The sequence below is a fragment of the Malurus melanocephalus genome, unplaced genomic scaffold (assembly GCF_030028575.1).
Source record: "Malurus melanocephalus ecotype Western Australia unplaced genomic scaffold, MMel_1.1 scaffold_551, whole genome shotgun sequence".
NCBI classification, from domain to species: Eukaryota; Metazoa; Chordata; class Aves; order Passeriformes; family Maluridae; genus Malurus; species Malurus melanocephalus.
Window position 1 is genome coordinate 27,620 of NW_026623783.1, and position 22,330 is coordinate 49,949.

The window sequence follows — 22,330 nt, forward strand, 5'->3', positions numbered from 1 at the left end:
TTTTTTTTACATATCCCACCAAAGGAGAACAGTCATGCAGGAAGCAGGAGGGGAAGGAGGGGAAGAAAATGTGAATCCACATTTCACAGTATTCTCATCAGTGAATTTTACCTAGAAACATGGGASACTGTATTACATACTATGGAAGAGAACAGAAGAGAGCCATGATTATTTTAACCAAAAAACCCCAATATCTACATACCCAAACTCAAATTTAGTGGCAGAATTTTCAAATGCACCCAGTAGAAACAGACATACATATACCGTGGGCCATTTTAAAATTTCCCTTTTACAAGCTTAACTTCTGACATGTATTTAAGGAGATACTGACAATATTGTCTTTCCATCACACCAATCTCTTCCCCTTTCATCATCAAGTACTCCTTTCAGGATAGTCTGATCTAAAACTGAGTTGAGGAATCTGGGATGATGCTCTCCTGGAGCCGTGTCCACAAACTGGGGAGACTCCTTTGGATTTAAGAATAACTTTATACATGCAAAATTTCCATTATAGATTTTAAAAACAGTTTAAGAATCTACCCTTCCCACCCCTCCGTTCCCCAAAGGCAGCAAAAAGTCTGAAGACAGAACTGAAACATGGCTTTAAAAAACAGCCCACAGACATTAGGTTTCGCTTCCCAGAAACCAACTTCCAGCATGGGATTCGCAGGAAGAGACCCTCCTTTCTGTGGCTAAGGGGGAAGGTGAGGCACATGGAAGAAAGAAGGGGTAGGGGATGTCAGACTGCATTCAGTTCAAGAACACACACACAAACACACACACTCACTCACACACACACAATTACATTCCAGTGCATTTGATGTGTTTGGTCTTTTCTGCTTTTCCTGGTGGAGAAGAACTGAGCTGTGTAACACCTGTGTGAACACATGCAAACCAAAGAAACAGAGACCACTGAAGTCTTTAGGAACTGTAAAAGATTGTCCTAGGATCTTTTATCAATTCCTTGAGGTATTTCTTCTTGCTTAAAACAATCAAAGGCAACAGGTAGGCATTTTTGCAAATGATCACAAATGCCAGTTTGAAAGACAGACTCTTTTGAAGGACATTATTAAAACCTCTGTTGTCAAATTATGCTAATACTCAATAGTGCTTGGTTCACATGCAGACCTCCCATTAATATGAACCAGCATTTCCTGTTTTTTTTTTTGACTTACGATCCCGCAGTAAACACTGCTGGTAAAACAAGGCAAGACCTCCACAAATCTGCATTCTTGTTTGATTCTAGCACATATGCTGAGTGCTTTCCCTATTTTTCCCTTTAAAAATACCCTCAATAGCACACCATTCAGCATGTCACAGTCTCACCATTCCCACAATTTCAGCAGAGATATGGGTCAGGACCAGCAGCAGAAGGGTGGAATTCATTGTAGAGTTGATAGGGTCACATTGTAATAACTGCCTCAAGTAATTTTTCTTTTCCTTTAAAAAAAAACCCAACCTTTCTTCCTAGTCTACTAATGGTTATAATCTGCTGTTTCCCAGAAGAGTGCCAAGTGCCACACCGAATGAAGTTCCACCTTGGGTACAGCTCCAGTGACTGCTGTGGAGCAACTCCAGGACTGCAGTAACCTCACATACACACATTGCCTATATCTTTAATCCAGGCTTGAGGGGACAAGATAAACAGCCAGTAGAAAGAAAGATGTCTTTGCCATCACACTTTCCATGCCAAGAAAGACTGGATTCCTTGCCTCTATTCCCTTGCTGATACAGCTCCAAAACAAAGACTGACAAGGAAGTTTCTTTCAGGACTCCTCAAACAAGAGTTGAGCCAACAAATATTTAGTAACAAGCCATTTAAACTGAAATATGTGATCAGTTATGCAGGAATTCCATGATAACCAGGGATTATCAGCACCTTGAGAGAAGGCTGCAGTCCTACACAGATCCAGCAGCAACCCTTTATAATCAATTTCATCCTCTCCCCTGCCTTTTTTGTATCCTATTTGCAGCAGTTTGCAGCTATCCCTGGGCAGTCACTTTGTGATTACTGGCTCAGCTTTCAAGAATTGCAGGAAACAAAAGTAAAGGTACCTATTCCCTACTAGCACCAGGCTTGCTGAGTCCTAGGATGGGCAGGTTTCAAGATATTCAAAAGGGTGGGAAGCTGGGAAGGGATAGGAAAAACTCCATCCCTCAAGGAAAGACAGGTGAGGTCTAAAGCCATTTCGGAGATCTGGGGAAGGCAAGCAATACTTCAAGGCTGCTGGCACCATCAGCAGCAGCTCAAGTTTTTCTTAAGAACTGCTCATTAAAAACAGGAATTTGTTTTAAGAGAAAGATCCAACTCTTCTTTCTAAATCGTTAGACTCTAGTTTTACAGCACAGAGAGAAACAGTGTCCCATTCTTGTCATCAAAACAAACTAATATCTAAAAACCTGAGCATAATCCTTCAGCAAGAGGATTTAAACCATGTTGTTTGGAACCATTTCTCCAAATAATCGACGTATGTCCCTGGCCACACTGCAGTAGCTGCTCTGCGGGCAAGATCTCCCCAGTGGGTGCTCATGGGACCCTACAAACACAAAATGGGTGACACATACATGATTGCAGTGCATCCATCCAGTGTTCGTTGATAAAGGTGYGAAATCTTCACACCGTTTCCCCAAGTAAGTGAGACTTAAAGTATGAAGTAATTGCTTTTCCCTAAGTGAATAACCAGCCTGCCCCTCGAAACCTACATGAAGCAAAGTAAGACTTTTGGGTTGACAGAGCATATTTCCTTTCTCTGAGATATGCAGATATGGAATATAATTAAAATATATTATCAGTGGTTGTAAATCTCTGGCACCAGTAACCAACATGCATATTGCAGGAAGTCGGCCTTTGTCTAGCGTTAGCTCTATGTCTCCAATGAAGTATTGTTGTTCAAGGAGATTTTAACTTGAGACTCTGGCATGACCAATTTTGATAAGTCTGTTGTTGCAGTGGGAAATATGGACTGGCAAAGATGTGTCTTTCCCTGAGCCAAAAGACTTCCTTGAGGCCAGCAGCCTGACTGAGGGACCATTTCAGGTACTTGTTTCTCCATGGTAAGAAGAGTCTCATCCTTGATTAACTGGTTAGGTCTCAACACCAGAAAGTACAAGTACCAGACTTATCTTTCCAGCCTATGCATCCAGAGGACAAGCCTATCTGGCCTGTTTGTTTGTAAAGTCAAAGTAGAGGGGAAGGGGAAAGCTCAYAATGGATTTTAAATGTCAGAAGCAGTTGCTGAATTTTTCGCAGTTTCCAGGGCTGTTATGATGCAGCATTGACTGTTCCTGATAAAGGTGTTCTGGCAAGCAGAGGGSAATGCAAGCATCACATCCAAGGGCATGCCACACGGGGAGGCATCATTGCTGCATTGCTTCCTGAACCTCCACACTTCCACTTCTGCCTCTTAAAGAGATTCTTATTTAAATCTCCTTAACGTTCAGGCTCTCAGGGGTCCCCAGTTCAGCCTGTGCTTGCACTACCCCTCAGGCTTTCCCACCATGTAAGTCCTCTTTCTCCAATGACCAGCGATTCCATCAAGCAGACTGTGCAAAGCAAGGTTTGGAAAGCCTCGTCTCTGTCAGCATGGGCAGAGAGTGGCTTCCATCCTGCTGCAGTATAGTCAGCAACAGCTATCACTTAGATCACTCGGGGTAACTCTGTAGTGCACATGCTTAAAGAAACAACACAAAACCAAAAACAATCCCCCCTCCTAAAAAAACCATCCCACCCTCCCTCTCCATAAAACCCACCCCCAAAAATATTACTTGAGATTCATTTATATGAATTATTAACCATCATGGACAAACAAATTACTCTAGCTCTAGCTAGAAAAATAACACAAAAGGAAAAAGAAAAAAAGCTTTTCTCACATAAACTCTCCTTATGGTTAAGGAGAGTGACTGTCAATACATGAAAGTGAAAAAGGCTTGGGGACCTCCTTCAGGGAGCTAAAGTACATTCTGCCACAGTAGAGCAGGATGCAAATCAAGAGAATGGGGCTGGGAGAGAGCGAGAAGGTCCAAATTTAACTGTTCAGCAAAATGTTACCAGATGCTACAGTGCAATGATGAGATTACACAAATACTAGAGAAAGCATGAATTAGAGACAAATATGCAAAGAGGGGTGGAGAAGGAAAGCATATGTGCAAGTAAACTACTCTTCCTTACAGTAATGCTTATTTTTCAGAGTGGATCAAGAGCAGAATTTGTCAACACCTGTAGTTGACATTTGTAACGAAACTGAAGAGCAGTTCTCTGGATAGCTCTTCCTCATGCTGGTTGTATCATTTAAGAGCTACAACAAGGTGCAGTGGCAATATGGAAATTTTTGGAAAAAATACTAAGGTCTGTATTGCTTCTCTGTTCATGTTTTACCCTAGCTGTCACTGGGTTTCTGAACTAAATATATTTAAGGCTACAGAGAAGTAGCCATCAATATTTAAGGCTACTTCATCTTGGTAGGGTAGTTTCCCCATGCTGGTCCAATAGTGTCAGCCATACGGACAAACTTCTGAGTGCATACAAACTGGGAACTGTTAGAAGATCTCCCTTGAAATAATATTACTGCTGCTAGTCAGTATATGCTTACAGCAGCCTCCAAACACCACAAACTAGAGTAATGGACAGACTGCTTGTACAGTGTACATATCAGACTGGATGCTAATTAATTTCCCTGTCAAATCCTGAAGCAAAATTATCAGAGGCCTGGGATCTAAGCCTTCCTGACCAACCACATTATAGTTAAAGAAAAGAAAACCAAAACAAGATAAAATAAACATCCATGGTAAAACTACTAAAAACATGTACATTAGCATTGTAGAAGAATGACACTTGTGCTATATTCCATGGKTTTTGGCTTCCTGCTGGCTCATGGGCATTGAGAACACTGAACTGAAAGCAGACGGTGGCAGAAGCTAATAGCCACCAGCAACCCCAAGAAGGTTTCATTTTCAGACTGCTCTACTGAATTTATTTTTTTTTTTATTAATGGCAATGACAAAGAACAACTTCTTGTGAGAGAGTTGCAAATGGTGCCCAATGGAATGGCTGAAGAGGTCAGATTTTTTTGTGATTTTCACTCACACAGATGCAATGAAATAAACAGCAACCAATGAATAAAACAAGTAACCTGATGGATCTAGGCTACTTGAATGTTTTTCATTGCTAATAATGTGGAGGAATTGAGCATCTCTGCTCAGGAAGATACTGCTCTGAAGTATGTTTAGTCGTCAATCCCAGGCATCATTTTTAACTAGCAGCCAAAATGACACTTCTGCACTCTACCATGGACAATGACACAGGGCAGAGGAAGCCGCCAGTCTAAWACCTGCCTCCCTTGCACAGAGGTCACCGGTGCGGGGAACCAGCAGCAAGCTTTACCAAACACACCCACATTCTGGCTTTCCTTCAACAGTGTTGGACAAGAGCTCCCTGCCTCGTGAGGCAGGCAGCAGCAAAGAAGAGTCCATAAAAACACCCAAACTTGAAGACGAGGATCAGAAAGTCAGAGTCCTCACATCCGGCCGGCGGTGTGCAATGTCTCGCCCCCGAACCAGTGTTTGTTCAGTGCTCCCTGCAGACTGGATGTGGCCTGAAACAGGTGGGCAAAGCTCACCTCTGCCCAGTGTGGTTCCTGTTCACCTCCGCGTTTAAGGCCAAGTTGTGTAGGAAGAGAAAAAGCTGCCACCACACTTGATTTCTGTTCTGCTGATGCTGTGGAGAAGAACAGTTAAAGCAAGGTTATTTATATTTCTAAAATTGCAACATACCACTTCTCTTTTCCAATAACAACTCAGTTACACTTTTCAAGAGCAGACACTTTAATCCCATCAGCATAACAAGGGGGTGCAGCAAGGGATGAGGGGAGAGAGGGAAATGATAAGTTCTCCAGAAATAATTGTAGCTCTAACATTACAAAAAGAAAAGAGCAGACCCTTTATGCATTGTGCACAAGAGGATTAAACTTTTTTTTTGCTTGTAGGATTTCGCAGAGTTTAGCCAAGTGCTGTTTTTAATCAGATTGGCTTCTGAGCCTTTCAAAAGCCCCAGCTGCATGAACAAACAACCTTTTTTTTTTTTTTAAAAAAAAAAAAGCCCCCCTTCACCCCGAAAGTAAAAAAAAAGAAAAAAATATAACTGGTGATCCATCTGTAAGTGATTTGACACCGTGAAGGTCAAAGGGTTAATCTTCAATTTAAACCACACTGCTGAGACAGCAAAACTCTGATTTCATCTAGTACAAGAAAACACATTCGTGCACACACACACTCCCCCACCCTCCCCCCACCACATTTTCCTTCCCAGCATCTCCAAGATAATACTGCCCTTTTTATAGCCACTTTTGACAGTAAGCCATAAATAATCAGCCTTGGAGCCCTTTCCTACTGACTGGAGCCAATTAAACCTTAAGCAAGAACATACTTGAAAACACACAAAAAACCAAAACCAAGAGGTTATTTCAGGTCCCATTGTCAAGGAAGAAACATGGGAGTTGAGTTTCAGGGGGACACCAGACTACATAATGCAGCTTTGGGACAGGGACACTGTTCCTCCTTTTGTTATTTGTAATCACCCCTGCAAAAGTGGCTCCGATTATACCCCCACCTTCCTGCACTTTAATGGCATCTCATACAAACAGGTGGGTTTCTCTTTACATTGCCCAGTCTGGGATACTATTTCACCTCAATAACCAACCCTCTATTAGAAGTCAGTCTTCGTTTTCTCATCCAGAATTCCATATTTGCTAAGCAGGCATGATCACTTCTGGAAAACAAAACAAACCAGCCCAAATCTCCACCCCCTTACTCCCCTCCCCAATCCCCAGCAGACGAGGAAACAGAAGACTAGCTTCCAACAACTTTGCCTCAGTACACAGGAGTTCATAAAAGAGCAGTGAAGCACATTATATGAACAAGATGTTTCAATACAGATTAGCCCAACAGGGCAGAACAACACAGTTGCAAGGCATTCTTTACAYAATCACACATAAGAGAGGTGCAACTGGAGTTGGTGTATTGGAGATGTGTCAATAGACCACTCTTCAAAGCCCTCCCAGATAGCCATTACATCTGTATTCCAGTGTGAGTAAATCTGTGCCATTTGGATCACAAGCATACACAAAAAAGGCTTCCAGAAAACCTGTGTTCACCTCACTTCTTAGCACTGGGTCATTATTATTGCCCTTAAGACTTAACAGGAACAAGAAATGGATTTGGAAGAGTTCACACAGATCCCACCACACATTTCAAGAGCACTGTGTTTGTAGCATCRCTGGTGGACCCTCTCTAGTGGGAACTCTCATGGAATTTTATAAAGTGAGTTAATTTGTGGACACACAAGAGGAGTACTGATTTGGCATGTACAATTTTACTATTTCACACCATTGGGAGGATAAACACATGTAAGGATTCCCAAATAAATGTCCTTCTTCATTGGAGGAGGTTGTTTTGTGCTTCTCACACCATAACAGGTTTCTAATTATTCTGTCTCCTCAGCTTTTATCCAACACCTTGGGAGAAAAGGATTACCTGTTCTTTCCAGTGATAGGTAAAGGAGGCCATATTCAAAAAAAATTGAAAGGACTGAGCTCATAACCTCTTTTTTTTTTTTCTTTTAAGGGGGGGAACTTTTTTAGGAAAGTATTGGGTTTTGTTTTTATTTGGTAAATAAAATTTGTTTTTATTTGGTTTGTATTTTATTTGGAGTTTTAGAGCTGTACTTTAAGATGGGTTACAGGCCTGCAAGAGAAGCAGTGGGATGTGATAAGACAAACACTGAGTAAAAACTCTAATATGTATTTTAGTTTATATTTTATTGTGTTTATTTCACTGCTTCTTGAAACCACTTTTTGGTATACCATTTTTGTCCTTTTCCAATCAAAAGTGTTATCATGTTTGCCTAATACACTCAAGATTTTCATGCAAGAGCAGAGTCGGAAATATTTTACCCTTGTTTCCCTTTGTTTCTAAATAACTCTTTGTAGAATGTTGACACCATTTTGTTTTAAAGTGAAAAAATGGAGTACTAGGTTGMGGACAGCTTTCCAGGTTTTATTCCTAGACCTAGAGCTTGCCTGTATTCCCCTAGGTCTGTATTCAGTCACCATTTTCTTCCATGGTGGTGTGGTCCCACAGACACTTTCACTGGCCCACGTACTGGAGCAACCCACTCACACTGTCCTCCCCCCACAGCAGTGCTGGAAAGTGAACTAGAGCAGCACACTGATCAAGGCCAGAACTAATCTGATAAAGAAGTAGCCTTTACTGTTGAACAGGTCATCCTAATCTCTCTGATCCATGGCATCATGCAGTCAAACTGATGTTTGTGCCAGGACAAGAGACAGGATGACCTGTGAAGAGGAGCAAGCTGGGACTACCTGCTTCAGCAGCAAGCCCAGCKAATGGGGTTTAGAGTTATGGCTTCAATTCTGGGCCGATCTGCTTTCTGTGGTACTAGCTCAGCATGGGACAAGAGCCACAGAAGGGGAATGGCAGATATTATTTGCAGTAAACAATTTATGGAAAGAACTAAAAAAATGTCCTTTTCACAAGTTTCTGTGTCATTTTCCCCAGATATGCCTCAGCCAAGACCAAAATTCTAAAATATTTCAAGTTGAGAGGGGTTTTTGGTGTGGTATAATTTAGCTGTCAAGGAAGGACAGAAAATCCAGAGGAGTGATTCCATTAATTCAGTATATATATATATATATATATATATATATATATATATATATATATATTCAGATGTGATATGTTTTGAGACCTTTTTCTAAGATTCACAACTATTGCAACACTGGTGTATAATTTCCCTAAGTTTCACTAGGCCAATTTGTCCTTTATCAAAATAATTCAATCCTCAGAGTCACTACTGTACAAAAACATTGGAGATGAACATTTTGCCACCTCCATATGGGACCAACAAAACAACCCTTTTGAGGCTCCCTTCCCAAGAAGGAAAGAAGCCCCTTTTGCCCTCTATACTATCTGTAACTGAAGAGGAGTAGACTTGTGAATACAGTAAGAACACAAAGTTGGAAACACATAAAACCATTTCCTATTGCAGCTGCTGCTTTTTAAAGGGGATATCCTTAAGAGACTGTCTGTCTGAAGCATTAGCATGAATGCTTCAATGAGTCACAAGGAAAGGCCATTTTACAGGAAAAGTGTGCTCTGCAGCAACAGTACATTAGTGAAGCCTCTTCCATGAACTGTGCTGAACCAAAAGCCAGACTTGTAAACAAACACAAAAAAAMCGTGCAAGACTTTTACTGGAAGCAAATGAAAGAGGAATATGATTGACCCGACACTCCTTCCCCACAATTAATTCCTAATACATGCTTCACACTGTAAGCATACAGATAATTGTCTGGCAAGTAGCACCCCAGATGTCAAAACYTTTTTTACTCCTACCAAGCCCTTGCATGGGGTGATCAAAGGGAAAATCAAGACAGGTGATGCACTTCAAAGAAAATGCTGTCCCTCTGACACAGCTCCTTAAATCTATGAGCATGAATGTTAAAAAAATTAATGATTCATTTTTACACTTCATACATACAGGCCATTAACATCCCTGCTTAAAAAAGTAAAGAATATGTTTGTCATATACACATGTTGTAAGTGGGTCTGTCTTGTATGCCCTGTCTACCCTCTTGACCTCATGGGCAGCTTCTGACTGCTTCACAGCTTTCAGGCAATTAAGGGTCATATTATGATCCCATCTTAACTAGAAGGATTAATATGGCCCCTAAATGGTGGTGTTAGAGCAAAAGATTAATAATGGCATAGATGTACATAAAAACATTATTCTTCCCTTAATGACTAATACAAGCATTAGCAACAAGTTGTTGGGATTTTATTTATTCACTGAATACAAAAATACTTGCACACCGGGAGCAGCTGCTGACTCATCACTGAAGGCTGTTTTGGCTGCCAGGTGGCTGGAGGCATATCGTGCTACCACAAAATATGCTTTAGCTTAGAAAGACTAGAAAGTCCCAGTCCCCAAGGCAACAGAGGTTACAGAAAGTGTCCCCCACTGGAGAGAGCAATGCAGGCCAATGGAAGTCAAATACAAATCTTTCCAGCTGTGATTCCTAATGACCACAGAATAATGCATGTGTTAAAGAAGCAGATAAAAAAAGGAGGCAGTAACAGAGGAAAAAAATGAAGAAGAGCTCAGCAACACGGTTTGCCGTGGTGACACGACAAGGAGATGAGACATTTTCCACGGTGAACTCCATCCTTTTGGCTCGCAATGACTCAGACATGGGACTGAACTTGTGGTAGAAAGAGTYGTCATCTCAAGTACTGCTTCCTTTCTCATGAGCCTCCATCAGGCTTTGCAACAAGATAAGCAACACAACACGTGTGCTGATGGAGAGAGGATATAGAGTACCGGGCAGAGCTGAAGAAGGGATGCACGACGCAGGGAACACCCACCCCCAAACCCCTGTTTGGGCTGTCAGCCCAAGCTGGGAGCGGGCACCACCCGAGGCGCTGAGCAGCAAACAGCGACGGCTATTGCCCCAAACTTGCTGCCGGCGCAGCTGCGCAGGTGAGCCCTTTCTCAGCTTTCTCGTAGCTCAAAAACAAACACACAGCCACTCGCGCCTTCCTCTCCAGCGCAGGCAGGAAGGGGAAGCAGACAGCCGCCATGGCAACAGCCAGCTGACGGCAACCTGGGAAGGGCAACCAYCGGCCACCGCGTTCCCAGGCCCCCGGCCTTCCCCTCCTTCCCCATCCCGAGGGGCACGCCGGCTTATTTTCCACAAATCCAGTAAATAAAGATCCTGCATTTCCACAGAGCCGCATCTAGATACCACTCTGTACCTGTGGCACGGGGTGCGGCACGGTTCGCCCCCATGCTCTGGGCCTGTGCCCGAGGGTGCTGGAAGAAATGCCCAGGAGAGGTCACCCCACACCGCCCAGCCATGGGCGGCAGCTGCAAGAGTTTCTGATTCTTTTAAGCGTTTATTGACTGAACCTGCATGTGACGGACGGGGCAGAGCTGCTGCACAGCTCCCGCTGTTCATCGCCTGCCCTGCGCGGGCCGCGGCACCCGCTGACCTGTGTTTGGCACCCGTTCCTTCACCGGCAGAAGGGAGGTGCTCCCAAAACTGCTCAGTGCTGCGGAGACCCCCCCTAGTGATTAAAGTCTGCCTCGGGCTTTGCTTAAAATAACACTTTAAAAGTTTTTACAGGAAAAATATCCTGGCGCGGGGGGAAGGGGTGGGCGCGGGGCCGCCCGGCTGCGCGGGGAGGCGGCGGGAGGGCAGGTGCAGGGCTGGAGCCTGCGGGCAGCGCAGCCTCTCGTCAGCAGCGCCGATGAGTCACAGGCTAAATTTAGCGAGCGATATAAACACAGCCGCCGAGCGCAAACACGGCCCGGCCGGGCCTCGCACGCACCGCCCGCTCCTCTCGCCCGCCGCCCGGCTCCGCTGGCCCTCGGGGGGCTCCAGCCCCACTGCCAGCACCTCCCCGGGTCTGCCTCCCAGCAGGGAAAACCTAACTGGGCTTAACAGGAGTTGCCTCACTGCTGCTGGTTTTGGATCGCTATTTTTTCTGCCGCGGTCCGGTCCTCGGAAGGATTCCTTTTCMATTGGCGAGGTAGCTACTGAAGAGAAACAAACAAACAAAAACCCCCAGCATCCAAACGGAGACTATAAAAGGCTGGCAGGACATTCCTCCTCTGTGGCTTGAAACAAAGGAGGACTTTGCATTTGGACACTTGCTTTCCTGCCTTTCCACCATAAAATTTAATTGAGCAAAATACAAACATGTACACTCCTCACCATAATCAGTCCAAACATCTCATCATCCCCCTCGTAGATGGCACTATCTTAATAAGATCAACCAACCTAGGTGGAGGACTGGAGGCAGAAAAACTGGGTTCCTATCAGCAATCCTTGCATGATCTCAGTCAAGTTATAACCTGCATCTTCTGCTCTCCCACAATAAAAAAGAAGTAGGGTATTGCCACAATTATTTCTTAATTGAAAAATAATTCCTCAGCTGTTACACCGCTACAAGCAGAAAGCACATTACCACTGTCACAGCCGACACTGCTGCAGGAGCTGAGGAAATATAGAAGAACCTGTGGAGATTGAAGGGGTTGTACAGCAGAGACAGTAGCACTGAACACTGATGTTGGAAATACTGTACAATTCACTTGTACTGTTTTGTGCTCTTTATTGTTGGTCTTTTGAGGTTGTGGCCCCACTGCCCCCCCACTGTCCAGCAGGGTGAGGGATTCATGGCACACAGTTGCTTAGAGCTTGCACAGCTCTCCTGCCACCCAGCTCCCTTATCCTCTGCCCACTTCCTCTACCAGAGCTRGGCAGGAAGTTTTGCTTTTTAACATTATCCCCTATTTTAAGCAGGAGCAAACACGTAATATATTTAAATCTTTCATCAGCTGAAAGCATATAGAAGGCTAGATTARGCTGATGCAGAAGTGTTGTGGTTTTTATTAAACTGATGTACARTGGTTGTATGTGACTTGCATCAAGAGTTTGTATAGCTCAGCTCTCCAGCAGCAGTCTTACGGGCTGCCTGACGAAAAGCTGAGGGCACGTACATGCAGTAGGTTCCACTAGTACTCTTTCAGCATCTAACTAGTTTGAGCTTAGGACTTCCTGAGTCAGATCTGGTTTCTGTTTATTTAACGTCTGCTTCAATGGCCATAAACTTGTCTCAATTCCCCTTGAACCCAGATAAAGCCCTGGGATGCACAATATGCCTTGACAAGAAGCTCCACAGCTTTCACCTGTTGCATGAAAAATGACCTCATTTACTTTGAGCTAGCTCCTACTAGCTTGACTTGACTTTGTCTAGTTCTTGTACTGGGAGAAATTGGTCTATTCATCTCCTTCATGTCACTTTTGATTTCTGTTTARTATCGTTTTCCTCTTGCTTTGTATCTTTTTTCAGGGTTAGCAGTCCTAGCCCATTTTTTCATATAAAAGTTTCATTGTCCTTCTTGACTTTCTCTGAACATTTTCCAGTTCTGCTGCATCATTTTTGGATGAAGAAAACCAGAATGTAATGTAACATTCAAGATACRGTAGAAACATGGATTTATGCAGTGGCATAATTATATTCTTGTACTCAATTTCTTTTCTGAACATGTCAAAGAATACTATTTCAGATTAGATGTGAAATGGTCTAGCAAGTTTCTGTTAACCTGAATGTCAAGTAATCAGCTCCACAGGCAGCAGGATTTCAAAACAGGTGCTAGACAAGGTTGTGTTATTTGTATGCATGGGGAAGGTACACTTTCTAGCCCACCTCTTCCTGCACTGTCATTTGTCAAAATGAAAAAAAATACATTCTAATAACATTAAGCAAAAAATCTGTCTCCACGTCCTCATATCAAATTTCTGACTCCACTGACCATAAGAATGGCAACCTCCTTTCCTCAAGTCTAGGATTCCAGTTCCATAGCCCTGAAAGAACTTTGTTTTACATCTCAGTCTTCCCAAACTCACACCCACCCTACCCCCTGCCCTTTAACCTGGGCTCACTCAATTCAGGAGTTCTCTCCCTCACCATGCTCATGCATCCCCCGCTGGRGATTCAAGTCCTGTGCCAATGGGCAACATGCAGAAAGCAGAGCTGAAGAGGTGACCCACTGCTGTACACAGCAGCAGCAAGCATCAGCCAGCAGGGAAGATCCTGACATGTACTGACCTACCCAGGAAACAAATGAAAACACTTATCCCAAGTCTCAAAGAGACTGTAGGTACAAGTGAAGTATGCTGGTGCTACAGGCTTAGCTGCAGGACAGTCTGAGTCTCTGCATTACATTATTAGGAAGCTTTTGTGAACATTTTACTTAAGATATACAGTTATCATAAGAACAGATTCCTGAAAACAATTCCAGTGTCAAAAAAAAAAAAAAATAAAAAAAACCAAAATGTCCTAAAAAAAAAAAAAAAAAAAAAAAAAAAAAAAAAGCCTGATAGAGTTTGGGATAGATGTAGCACTGTGCACCCATTCTCTCACACCAATGAGTTTCCGACAAGTGACATGGGCTCCCTGTTGCATAAGTAGAAGTGTCTCAGAGGAGGCCTTGATAACTCTCATGAGAGACAGAGAGGAAAAAATATGCAAAACATACCATGTTTCACTTTCAAAGGAAAACAACATTTCCTCCTGGACATTTTCAGTGTCATTAATTAGCTTGAGGCAAACAGGTATGTGCCTAGCTGTCTGCCCACAGCCGGTGTGAATGCAGGCATTTTTGTTCCATGGGCTGCTGAACCCTGTTGTACTGATGGCAAGTCTTTCTTGCTGAACCAACTGGGGAATTTAGAGAAACAAAGTTTTCGATAGCTAGATCCACAGAGGCTTTTTGAGCATGGTCAGCATATCTAAATCAACTGCAGGATTCCTGATGTGTTGGAAAGGGACTTTGTTGTTGTTTGTAATGCACTTATTTACTCAAGAAAGCTCAGYTCTGATTCAGCATCTGGTTCTCATTGAGGCTCAGCTTTTTTTAAACYGAGCTTTCCAGATGGGTTGACTGAAGCACAAGGAGGTCAAGAGACTTGTCTGAGGTCATACAGCAAGTCAGTGGCTCTGCTTGGACYTGAGCCCAGAACTGTTCAAGGCTACCACTCCTTGGCTCTTAAAGAGACAATTTTATCCCCTGTGAAGTGATCTTATCTCCATGAAGAAGAGATGTGATAAAAGCAGTCCCCTCAAAGCTGCAGCCTGCTTAAAAACAGTTATTTTATTTGGAAAAAGCTATAGCATTCCAGTGCCTCATTGAAGCCCGTCAAAGTGAAGGGGTGTGATCCTGATATAGTGTCATCCACCCCACCCCTGTATAACCCTGTGCTCCTCTGGGGCAGCTTTATACTGCTGCGACCACCATCCCTGGTGGTGTACTCACATCCCATCCAGCAACCCCCCGTGACATGAAAAACACTATCCATTCAGCACAGCTTGAAGCCCCTCCTGAAGGCAAGGAAACTCAAGTGCACTCAGGACCTGAAGCACAGCCCAAGCACTTGTTGCCACAGCCTGGGCATGTGGGGTGTGGGAAGCACATCCCAGCCAACCAACTGGCAGATGCCCTAAGCTCAGCTCTGTTCTCCATAACCTCAGGGCACACTCTTGAAGCTCAGCCACAGGCTGGGCTACAGCAGCAGTTCATGGATCCCATGGCAAAGGCACACTTGCTTCAAACCAAGTAGGAAGTGGCAGGTACTGGGTTCTCTTGCAGAAAGCACGGCTTGGCTCCACCTTTGTTTTCCAGGGGCAGGGTGAAAAAAATACAACAGAGAGAAGTCTGCCAGAAGTTACACAGCCTCAATCAAGTAAGACAAAAGGTAAAGATTTAAAGAAACCACAGATGGGTCTTACAGACCATTCTGCAGAGCCCTTGCAAACTAGATCAGCCTATAGCAGGTTCTGCTACTTAGGAACACAAAGCATTGCTCAAGTCCTTCTTACAAGAAATTCAGCATCTTAAGGACATGAAAGACACAGAGTTCTAGGGAATRTTGTGTTATTGCTCTAGCACTGTTCTAAGGATGAAATAGCCAGGTTTTAAATTACTGTTTTCTGTTTAACATATTAATAGGAAATGAAACCCTGAAAGTGGTGTTCATGCCAAAAGCAAGCATAGGTGCAGCCAACTTTCTTATTCTTACTAGATGCATACCCAAAAATCTTTTGTATAGCCAAGAACCACAGAATAAATACCATTTAGCTCCAGAAGCCCAGAGAAGAGATAACAGTGACTCTCCAGGGTTCCCAGTGTGGGATGGGGTTAGACCATGCACGCAGCTGAGTCCARTGACAACTCAGTGATGTCAGCCTCAGCAGCTATTGCCTGCTCAGTTTCTGTCTCAGCCAAGGATGTACATTAACCAGCAGCCTTTGTGTCAACACAGCCTTGCTGCTGCAGCAGCAGAAGGGGGCCATACCTGAACTGCTGGAGAGTCTCACAGAACTCAAGAGCCATGAGAAGACAGCTCTTGAGCTAGCTGGATGTACTATTCCAATGCTAAAAGCCTTTCCTAACTTCCACTGAAAGGGCACACACATTTTTTTTTTTTCACAGGTTCACAGATAAATGTTTTGCAGGCCCCCAAAACAGGCACAGCTTGTTGAAAACCAAGCTTGCTCCCTCTCAGGACTTCACAAGACCACACTGGTRTGACTAACTTTGCGGCATTCTAAATCTGATTCAAGACACCACTCTGGAAAGTTGGTTTTGACCAAATGTTTGAGACAAGCTGGAATGGGGCTTCCAAATCAGGGATTAGTTTCACATCAAGATAAACGACAGCCCAGTTTTCCATGTCTCAGAGACTGCCCCTTCCAAACCACAGCACATAGTGAACTGCTCATTTGTCTCCAGGGGAACACCACTTGCTTCTTCAGCAACAGGCTGGGCAGTCACTGCACACAGGACAGAGGGGTTTCTCCACAGGGGATTCATGCCAAAAGCCAAAGGAAATCCTCCATGCAGGGCTGGGAGGGAAGGGATTGGGCATGACAACAAAACACTCCACAGGGAAATGTGCTTTGGACACCAATATGTGGCTCAATACTCAGTTTCCCTGACAAACAAGAAAGAATCCCTTAGCAGATCCCAATGCCAAGGCCTATCCCAGGGTCAGGCTGTGGATAACCACTGGCTGAACTACTCTGTCCTCGGGTTTAGTTTTCGAGTTGGTTTGGGTTTTGGTAATTTTTTCCCCCGTTTTGTTTCAAATTTAAATGGCTGAAGGCCCCCGCTGCCGTCCCCTTTACAACTTGTTGCCGTTCCAGTTCAAACAAAGAGCGCGGAGCCCCTCCTCTGGCGGGCCCCGGGGGCCGGGCCGGGCCGCGCCGCCCAGCACAGCCGGACGCCTTTGTTTACTACGGCTCCGCAGGGCGGGCTGGCCGCTCGCCGGGGCTGGGGCTGGGGCTGCGGCCGCCGGGCACCGGGAGCCTCGCCGGGCAGCGCCAGCCCGACCCCGCTGCAGCCGCCGCGCTGGAGCCCGGCCGGGTGGGCGCTCCTGGCGTCACAGAGGGACACTCCCCCGACAYGAAAGGGCTCAAGTTACAACCAGTTCCACCAGTTCAGCACAGGGCTCCTCTGCCAGGATGGTTAAACCTTCTCTTTCCTGTGAGACAGCCTGGCTAACGCTGGCAAAAAGGCGCCACCGGGGAAAACCCCATTCAACCACAAACAACACATGTTAAAAATCTCGTGGTAGCTCTTTATTCCTGCAGTTTGCTAAATGACATTCATAGCCCCATCTACATTTCTACAGGCTAATCTTCCTTTTCCTTCTCTAATCCTCCTGCTAGTAAGAGATGAGGGGTCTCAGAATTTCCTCATCTCTCAGATGACACAGAGAGGACTAAGCCTTTYCCCAGCCACAAGCCACACTCTCTGACCAGGACAGAGATCCTCACTTACCTTTGAGAAGGGCTGCAAACGATCCCACAGTTAACAGAGCACAAACTCATTTGGAGTGAGATAAACTTTCTGTCCCTTTCTGAAGTCAGCAAAATTTCTTCATATACAAGAAGATACACACCCTCCTTGTTGGGCTTGCATGGAAGTGGCAAACTGCTGCCTACTTTCAAGCCTTTGCCACTTCTGCCCATCTCTATGGGTATGGGCTGAGATTTCAATTTCATCTCTACTCAAAGGGAAAGAGAGCAAGGAAGACAGAATCAAGGGTTCARGGAGCTGGGGGAGGGGGGATGATGGTTATTCGTTTCTTTGAACAACAGTGTTTGGTTTTTGTTTGGGGTTTTTTTGAGAAAACAAAATCAAGAATCTGAGTCTGGTTTTCAGACCTGATGGCATCTTACAGCTGTCCTTTGTTGTGAGGAAGTTAGTCACAAGTCTGAGACACTACCTAGGACTGTCTGACGGAGTAGCTGCTACCAAGTCTAATATGATCTAAATATACTTTACAACATTACATAGAACTACTGTTAGACAATAAGGAGTGTCAGAATAGACTCCAGGCTTATTGTTATCTCCAAGATGAGGAGCCGACATGAGCCATGATGGCTACTTGTTCCACAGGAGAGAAAGTGCTAGTGATGAGCAGAATGGAGGAGTAAAAGCTGTAATAAAGAGCAAGAGGAAGATCCCTGGGAAAAGCCTCAAACCCCATTGCTGATGAACTGGAAGAGCTGGAATAGCAGTAGCTAACTCAGAAGAGCTCCCTTCCCAGGCAGTAAATGCAGACCCTCACATTCTCTTCTCTCCACCTGCCAATCTTTTTAGGAAGAGCCAGCAATCTAGCATAAGCAAAATCCATCAGGATACTCCAGCCATTTTATCGCTGTTGGCAGTCTGCTGTCTTAAACAACAGCTCGCTTAGCTGATACCTAGAGCCAATCTTCCAGAGCACCACTCTTGGACAGGTAAACCCCCACGTTCCCCTCCAGAGACACCCTACCCTCTGTATGTGGAGCCGGTGGAACTGGTCGGCAATGCACTGCAACTTCCGTGCAATCTGCACCTCTGCACGTGCTTCCCGCTGACCTTCCTGAGGTTCCTCTTGGAGGTGYGGATCCAACACAAAGCCAGCTGGAGGGACATGTAAACGGTAACCAGCACTCCCTACAAAACAGATCAGAAGAGTCATTCTTCCAGTGCAAAGATTAGCTTTTCTACTCAGTACATTTCATGGAGGAAAGAGCWGCACATAATCCTAAATTTTTGACTTTGATGCTAAAGTCGAGCTCCTAAAGCCCAAACAATGACTGTACTTTAACACAATGCAGTGAAACATTTGCCCAGCTTTCAAATAAACTTTATATYGATTAAGCAGAGCATTGTGTTGATTCCCATAGTCAAATGAGTGGCAGGATCTTAAAACTGATTCCTTTTGCTTGTTTAGAGTTCAGCCAAGTGCTGTGGTTTGGGGTTTTTTAAATGATAATTTTGCACTTTTACAAGCTCTCTGCCTCAAGTTGTCTCCTCTTAAAGATAGCAGTATTTTTTCTGTCAGTTTTTTCTCAATTTTCTGGCATTTAGTGATTTGAATTAAAGCTGAATTGGATACTCAAAGCTGAGTAGTGAGTATCAGTTACTAATAAAATACTGGATGGACATGGTACTTGTTCAGCAACTTTAACTCCAGTTAAAGAGCCTAAAAGCTGTAACTTYTTGCATTTTCTTCTCTCCACAGAAAGGAGTTTCCACTTCCTGTGTGGATGAGATAGYCCATTGGTAGTTAAAAAATGTAGGCAAATTGTAGGATTTGAAGTATGATGAACATTTAAACATCTAGCAGTAAAATCAAAGGTGACAGAATAAAGCCAAAGAGAGAGGAAATGTCAAAGACAGCAGAAGCAATGAGCAAGTGTCTGATTCCTCCAGTGGACAAGCAAGGGTAACAAAATACAAGTTGTCTTTCTTGAGGGAGTAGGACTAAAGCAAAGTAATTTCAGTCCTTTAATAAAACACCCTAATGAAAGAGATCTTGCTTGATTGGGGAAGTGCTGAAGGGACAGTTTCCTTGCTGCAAAGCTAGTGACRCTGGAGTGCTCTTACCATAGAAGAGTCTCCGTGGCTCTTCAGTGACTCCACAAGGCAACATAACATCCTGACTGGAAGAGGATGGGCTGAGTGTTTGAGTTGCCTTGTCCTGCTGCTCRGGATGCCTGATACCGGGACCACAGCAGTGTGTGAGGGGGAATAGTTGAAACCTCCCCAGAAGGCAGCTGTAGGACTGGTTCTGTGTGAAAAAGCCAGTTGCAGTCATCTCACCAGGCTGACCTGCAAGTCCAAAGTCATCAGAGTGAAACACGTCATCGTCCAGCCCATCCAGGCTAGAATAGTCCTCTTCCAGGTAGCTGGGGCGATCCATTGCTCCTGCAATAAAGGGACATTTGAGGAAACAGCTAAGACACAGCAAGAATGTTGTCCAGGAGAGAATGCCTTCTGCTCCAACAGTAGAACACAACTAATTTTACCACACATTCCCTCTTCCCTGCTTCCCAGAGCTGTCCATCTGCATGGACAGGAGAGGTGAGTGACCTRTGGTGAAGGTCACGGCTTTGCAGAAACTTCTCAAGTGCTGCACCAGAGAGAGACAAAGTTCACACGTGTATAAGTCCACCCACAGTTCCAGTTCCACAACTGCTCACAAGTACGTAACCAACCCCCAACCTCTGARCACAGAGACAGAAAAGATGTTGTTTTAAAAAGCAACCCAAATCCTTCCAGTAGCCCCATGGCCAGTCAGCTTCTTTGGGGTCTGCTTTGCTTTGGCCTGCCATATTTGAACTTTATGATATATCCCATTCACTTTTCCCCACCTATTGCTTATTGATAAAGAAAAGCTCTTGTAATCACAGGCTGCAAGGCCAGATTTTTAAGAAACCCCAGTGGCTGCAAAATGTAAGAGCTATCAAAGCCACTTCTGTGAAGCTCTCCATTACTTCTCCCTATGAAGGCCAACTTTCCTTTCAACTTCTCATTTCTCCCCTAAGCTCAACTTAAGACATGACCCAAACTTGACAACATAGTCACTTCCCTCAAGCCTTCATGCGCTGTCAGTGCAATGGTTCATCCTACTACTAACGAGAAACTTGGCTGGTGTCGGTGTTTAAAGCAGAATTTCTGTAGCTGCCACAGTAAATACTCCTGAGCTCTGTTGCAGCACAAAGCTGAACAAAGATGATGGAGGGGAAAATCTCCCATAAAACCTAAATCACTATTTCAGACTTCTTTGCAAACATAAAGCAAGCAGAAGCAGTATTACCAAAAATGCCACAAGTCCCTTTACTRTTACCTGTGCATCTAACCCAATTGGAAGACAGACTCCTAAGAGATCCATCTCCAGGATTTCCACCCAGTTCCAAACAAGGCAGTGAAATTCAACTCTTCATGTCTCTTCCTTTGCTCTGGTTTGCGAAGCATTTAACAGAATGGAAGACTAGCAAGAGGAATTTCAGGCCTGAAGGAGACATTAATAATAATTTTATAAGCACGTGTTCAGCACTGCCCATGGTGCTCCCATCTCCCCCCAGGTGAGCAGCACTCAGCACTCACCAGCACGCTAGAGATAACGGGACCTAGCAGTGCAAGAACTATTTGTGCAGGGCTCTGGCTTGAGGGCACTATGGCTATTTAAGTTGCTGCATCTCAGCAGTTCACTCAACTAAGCCACTCCCCAAAAAGTTCCTGCAGAGCAGAACAGGTACCAGCCCCACAGATGGATGCAGCTCTGCTGGATGACAGCAGAGGCAGAGCACTGATTCTCATCCATGGCTTAAAGTAGCACACCGAAAGGAGTTACRGGCCCCAAGGGGCAGACATGGATGATCTTGCCAGCTCTTCTKCTGGATCACCTGACACAGAGGCAGGCGGGAATGTATTTTGTCTTTGCAGGAAACATCTGTCAGCCTCACTGGGACATGGGCATTCCTCAAAGAAAGTGTAGCAAAGGCACAGAGCAAACCCCAAACAAAAGAGGGTTTAAAGAGCAAGAAGTTTAACTCSACCTCCTGCAATACAGTTCGACCTTTTTGCAGAGCTCTTCAAAAACGCTGAAGAGACAATGCCGAGACAGCGCGAAGGATAACTCGTCCTACAACTCACTGAAGCTCCTTCYACAACCTCCAAACGCAAGTCACACTGGGAGCCACAGGCACCGGACAGCTCGGGCTCCGGGTCTCTGCCCGAGACGGGCACACGGGCACGGCAGCCCGCGCGTCTCCGGTGCCGTGTCCTACCCACGGCGCTTCCTTCCACAAGCCAGCGGTCAAACCCTGCGGGCCGGGGCAGCCGCACGCCCGCGCTGACAGGCGGCGGGCCGGGAGCGGAGGGAGGGCTCAGCGCACACGTGCGTGCCAGCGTCCCAAAACAAAGCTGGCCGGCCTCGCTTCGCCACCGCCGGCCGCCTTTAACTCTTCCCCGCCCGGGCTCCAGCCCCGCACATGTGCCCCCGGCCAAGAGGTTTAAACGCGCCTCCTCCGGGCAGCGCCGTGGGACGAGACCCCCGAGCTCGGCGGGGCGGCCCGGGAGAACCAGCACTGGCTGTGAAATCAGCCATCACCTATATCAGCAAATCAACTGCCTTCTCAGTGCCCACCGAGCTCATTCCTAGCCCGCCCGCTCCCTCCTTCTTCCCGCTCCCCAGCAGGCGCGGGACTCCGGGCGGGACCGGCGGGCCGGGGCTGACCCGAGGCGAACCCCCTTCCCTGTCACGATCGCGCCCGGCCTCGGCACCGCCCGCACCGGCGACCTGGCTCAGAGCGGCCGGCCCCAGTGCCAAAGGCGCTTCCCGGGCACTCACCGAGAACCGGGACGGGCGTCCCTCGGGGACGAGGCGTCCCGGGAGGAGCCGCCGCCGCCGCC

General features: G+C 45.4%; 1 protein-coding gene across 3 annotated transcripts; it reads right to left on the reverse strand.

Moving 5' to 3' along the window:
* BMF (Bcl2 modifying factor) lies at window positions 1–22,330 on the reverse strand. Of its 3 annotated transcripts, none has more exons than XM_057382119.1 (5): window positions 22,269–22,330; window positions 20,763–20,927; window positions 19,745–19,840; window positions 18,420–18,583; window positions 1–5,713 (listed from the first exon to the last, which is right to left on the reverse strand). In XM_057382119.1, exons 3-5 carry the CDS (start codon window positions 19,833–19,835, stop codon window positions 5,612–5,614), a joined length of 357 nt encoding a protein of 118 aa, XP_057238102.1. In that variant the 5' UTR covers window positions 19,836–19,840; window positions 20,763–20,927; window positions 22,269–22,330; the 3' UTR covers window positions 1–5,611. The 3 variants fall into 3 exon arrangements, with proteins under 3 accessions (XP_057238102.1, XP_057238099.1, XP_057238100.1); XM_057382116.1 differs by having other exon boundaries at window positions 19,520–19,840; XM_057382117.1 differs by lacking the exon at window positions 20,763–20,927 and having other exon boundaries at window positions 19,520–19,840; window positions 22,269–22,324.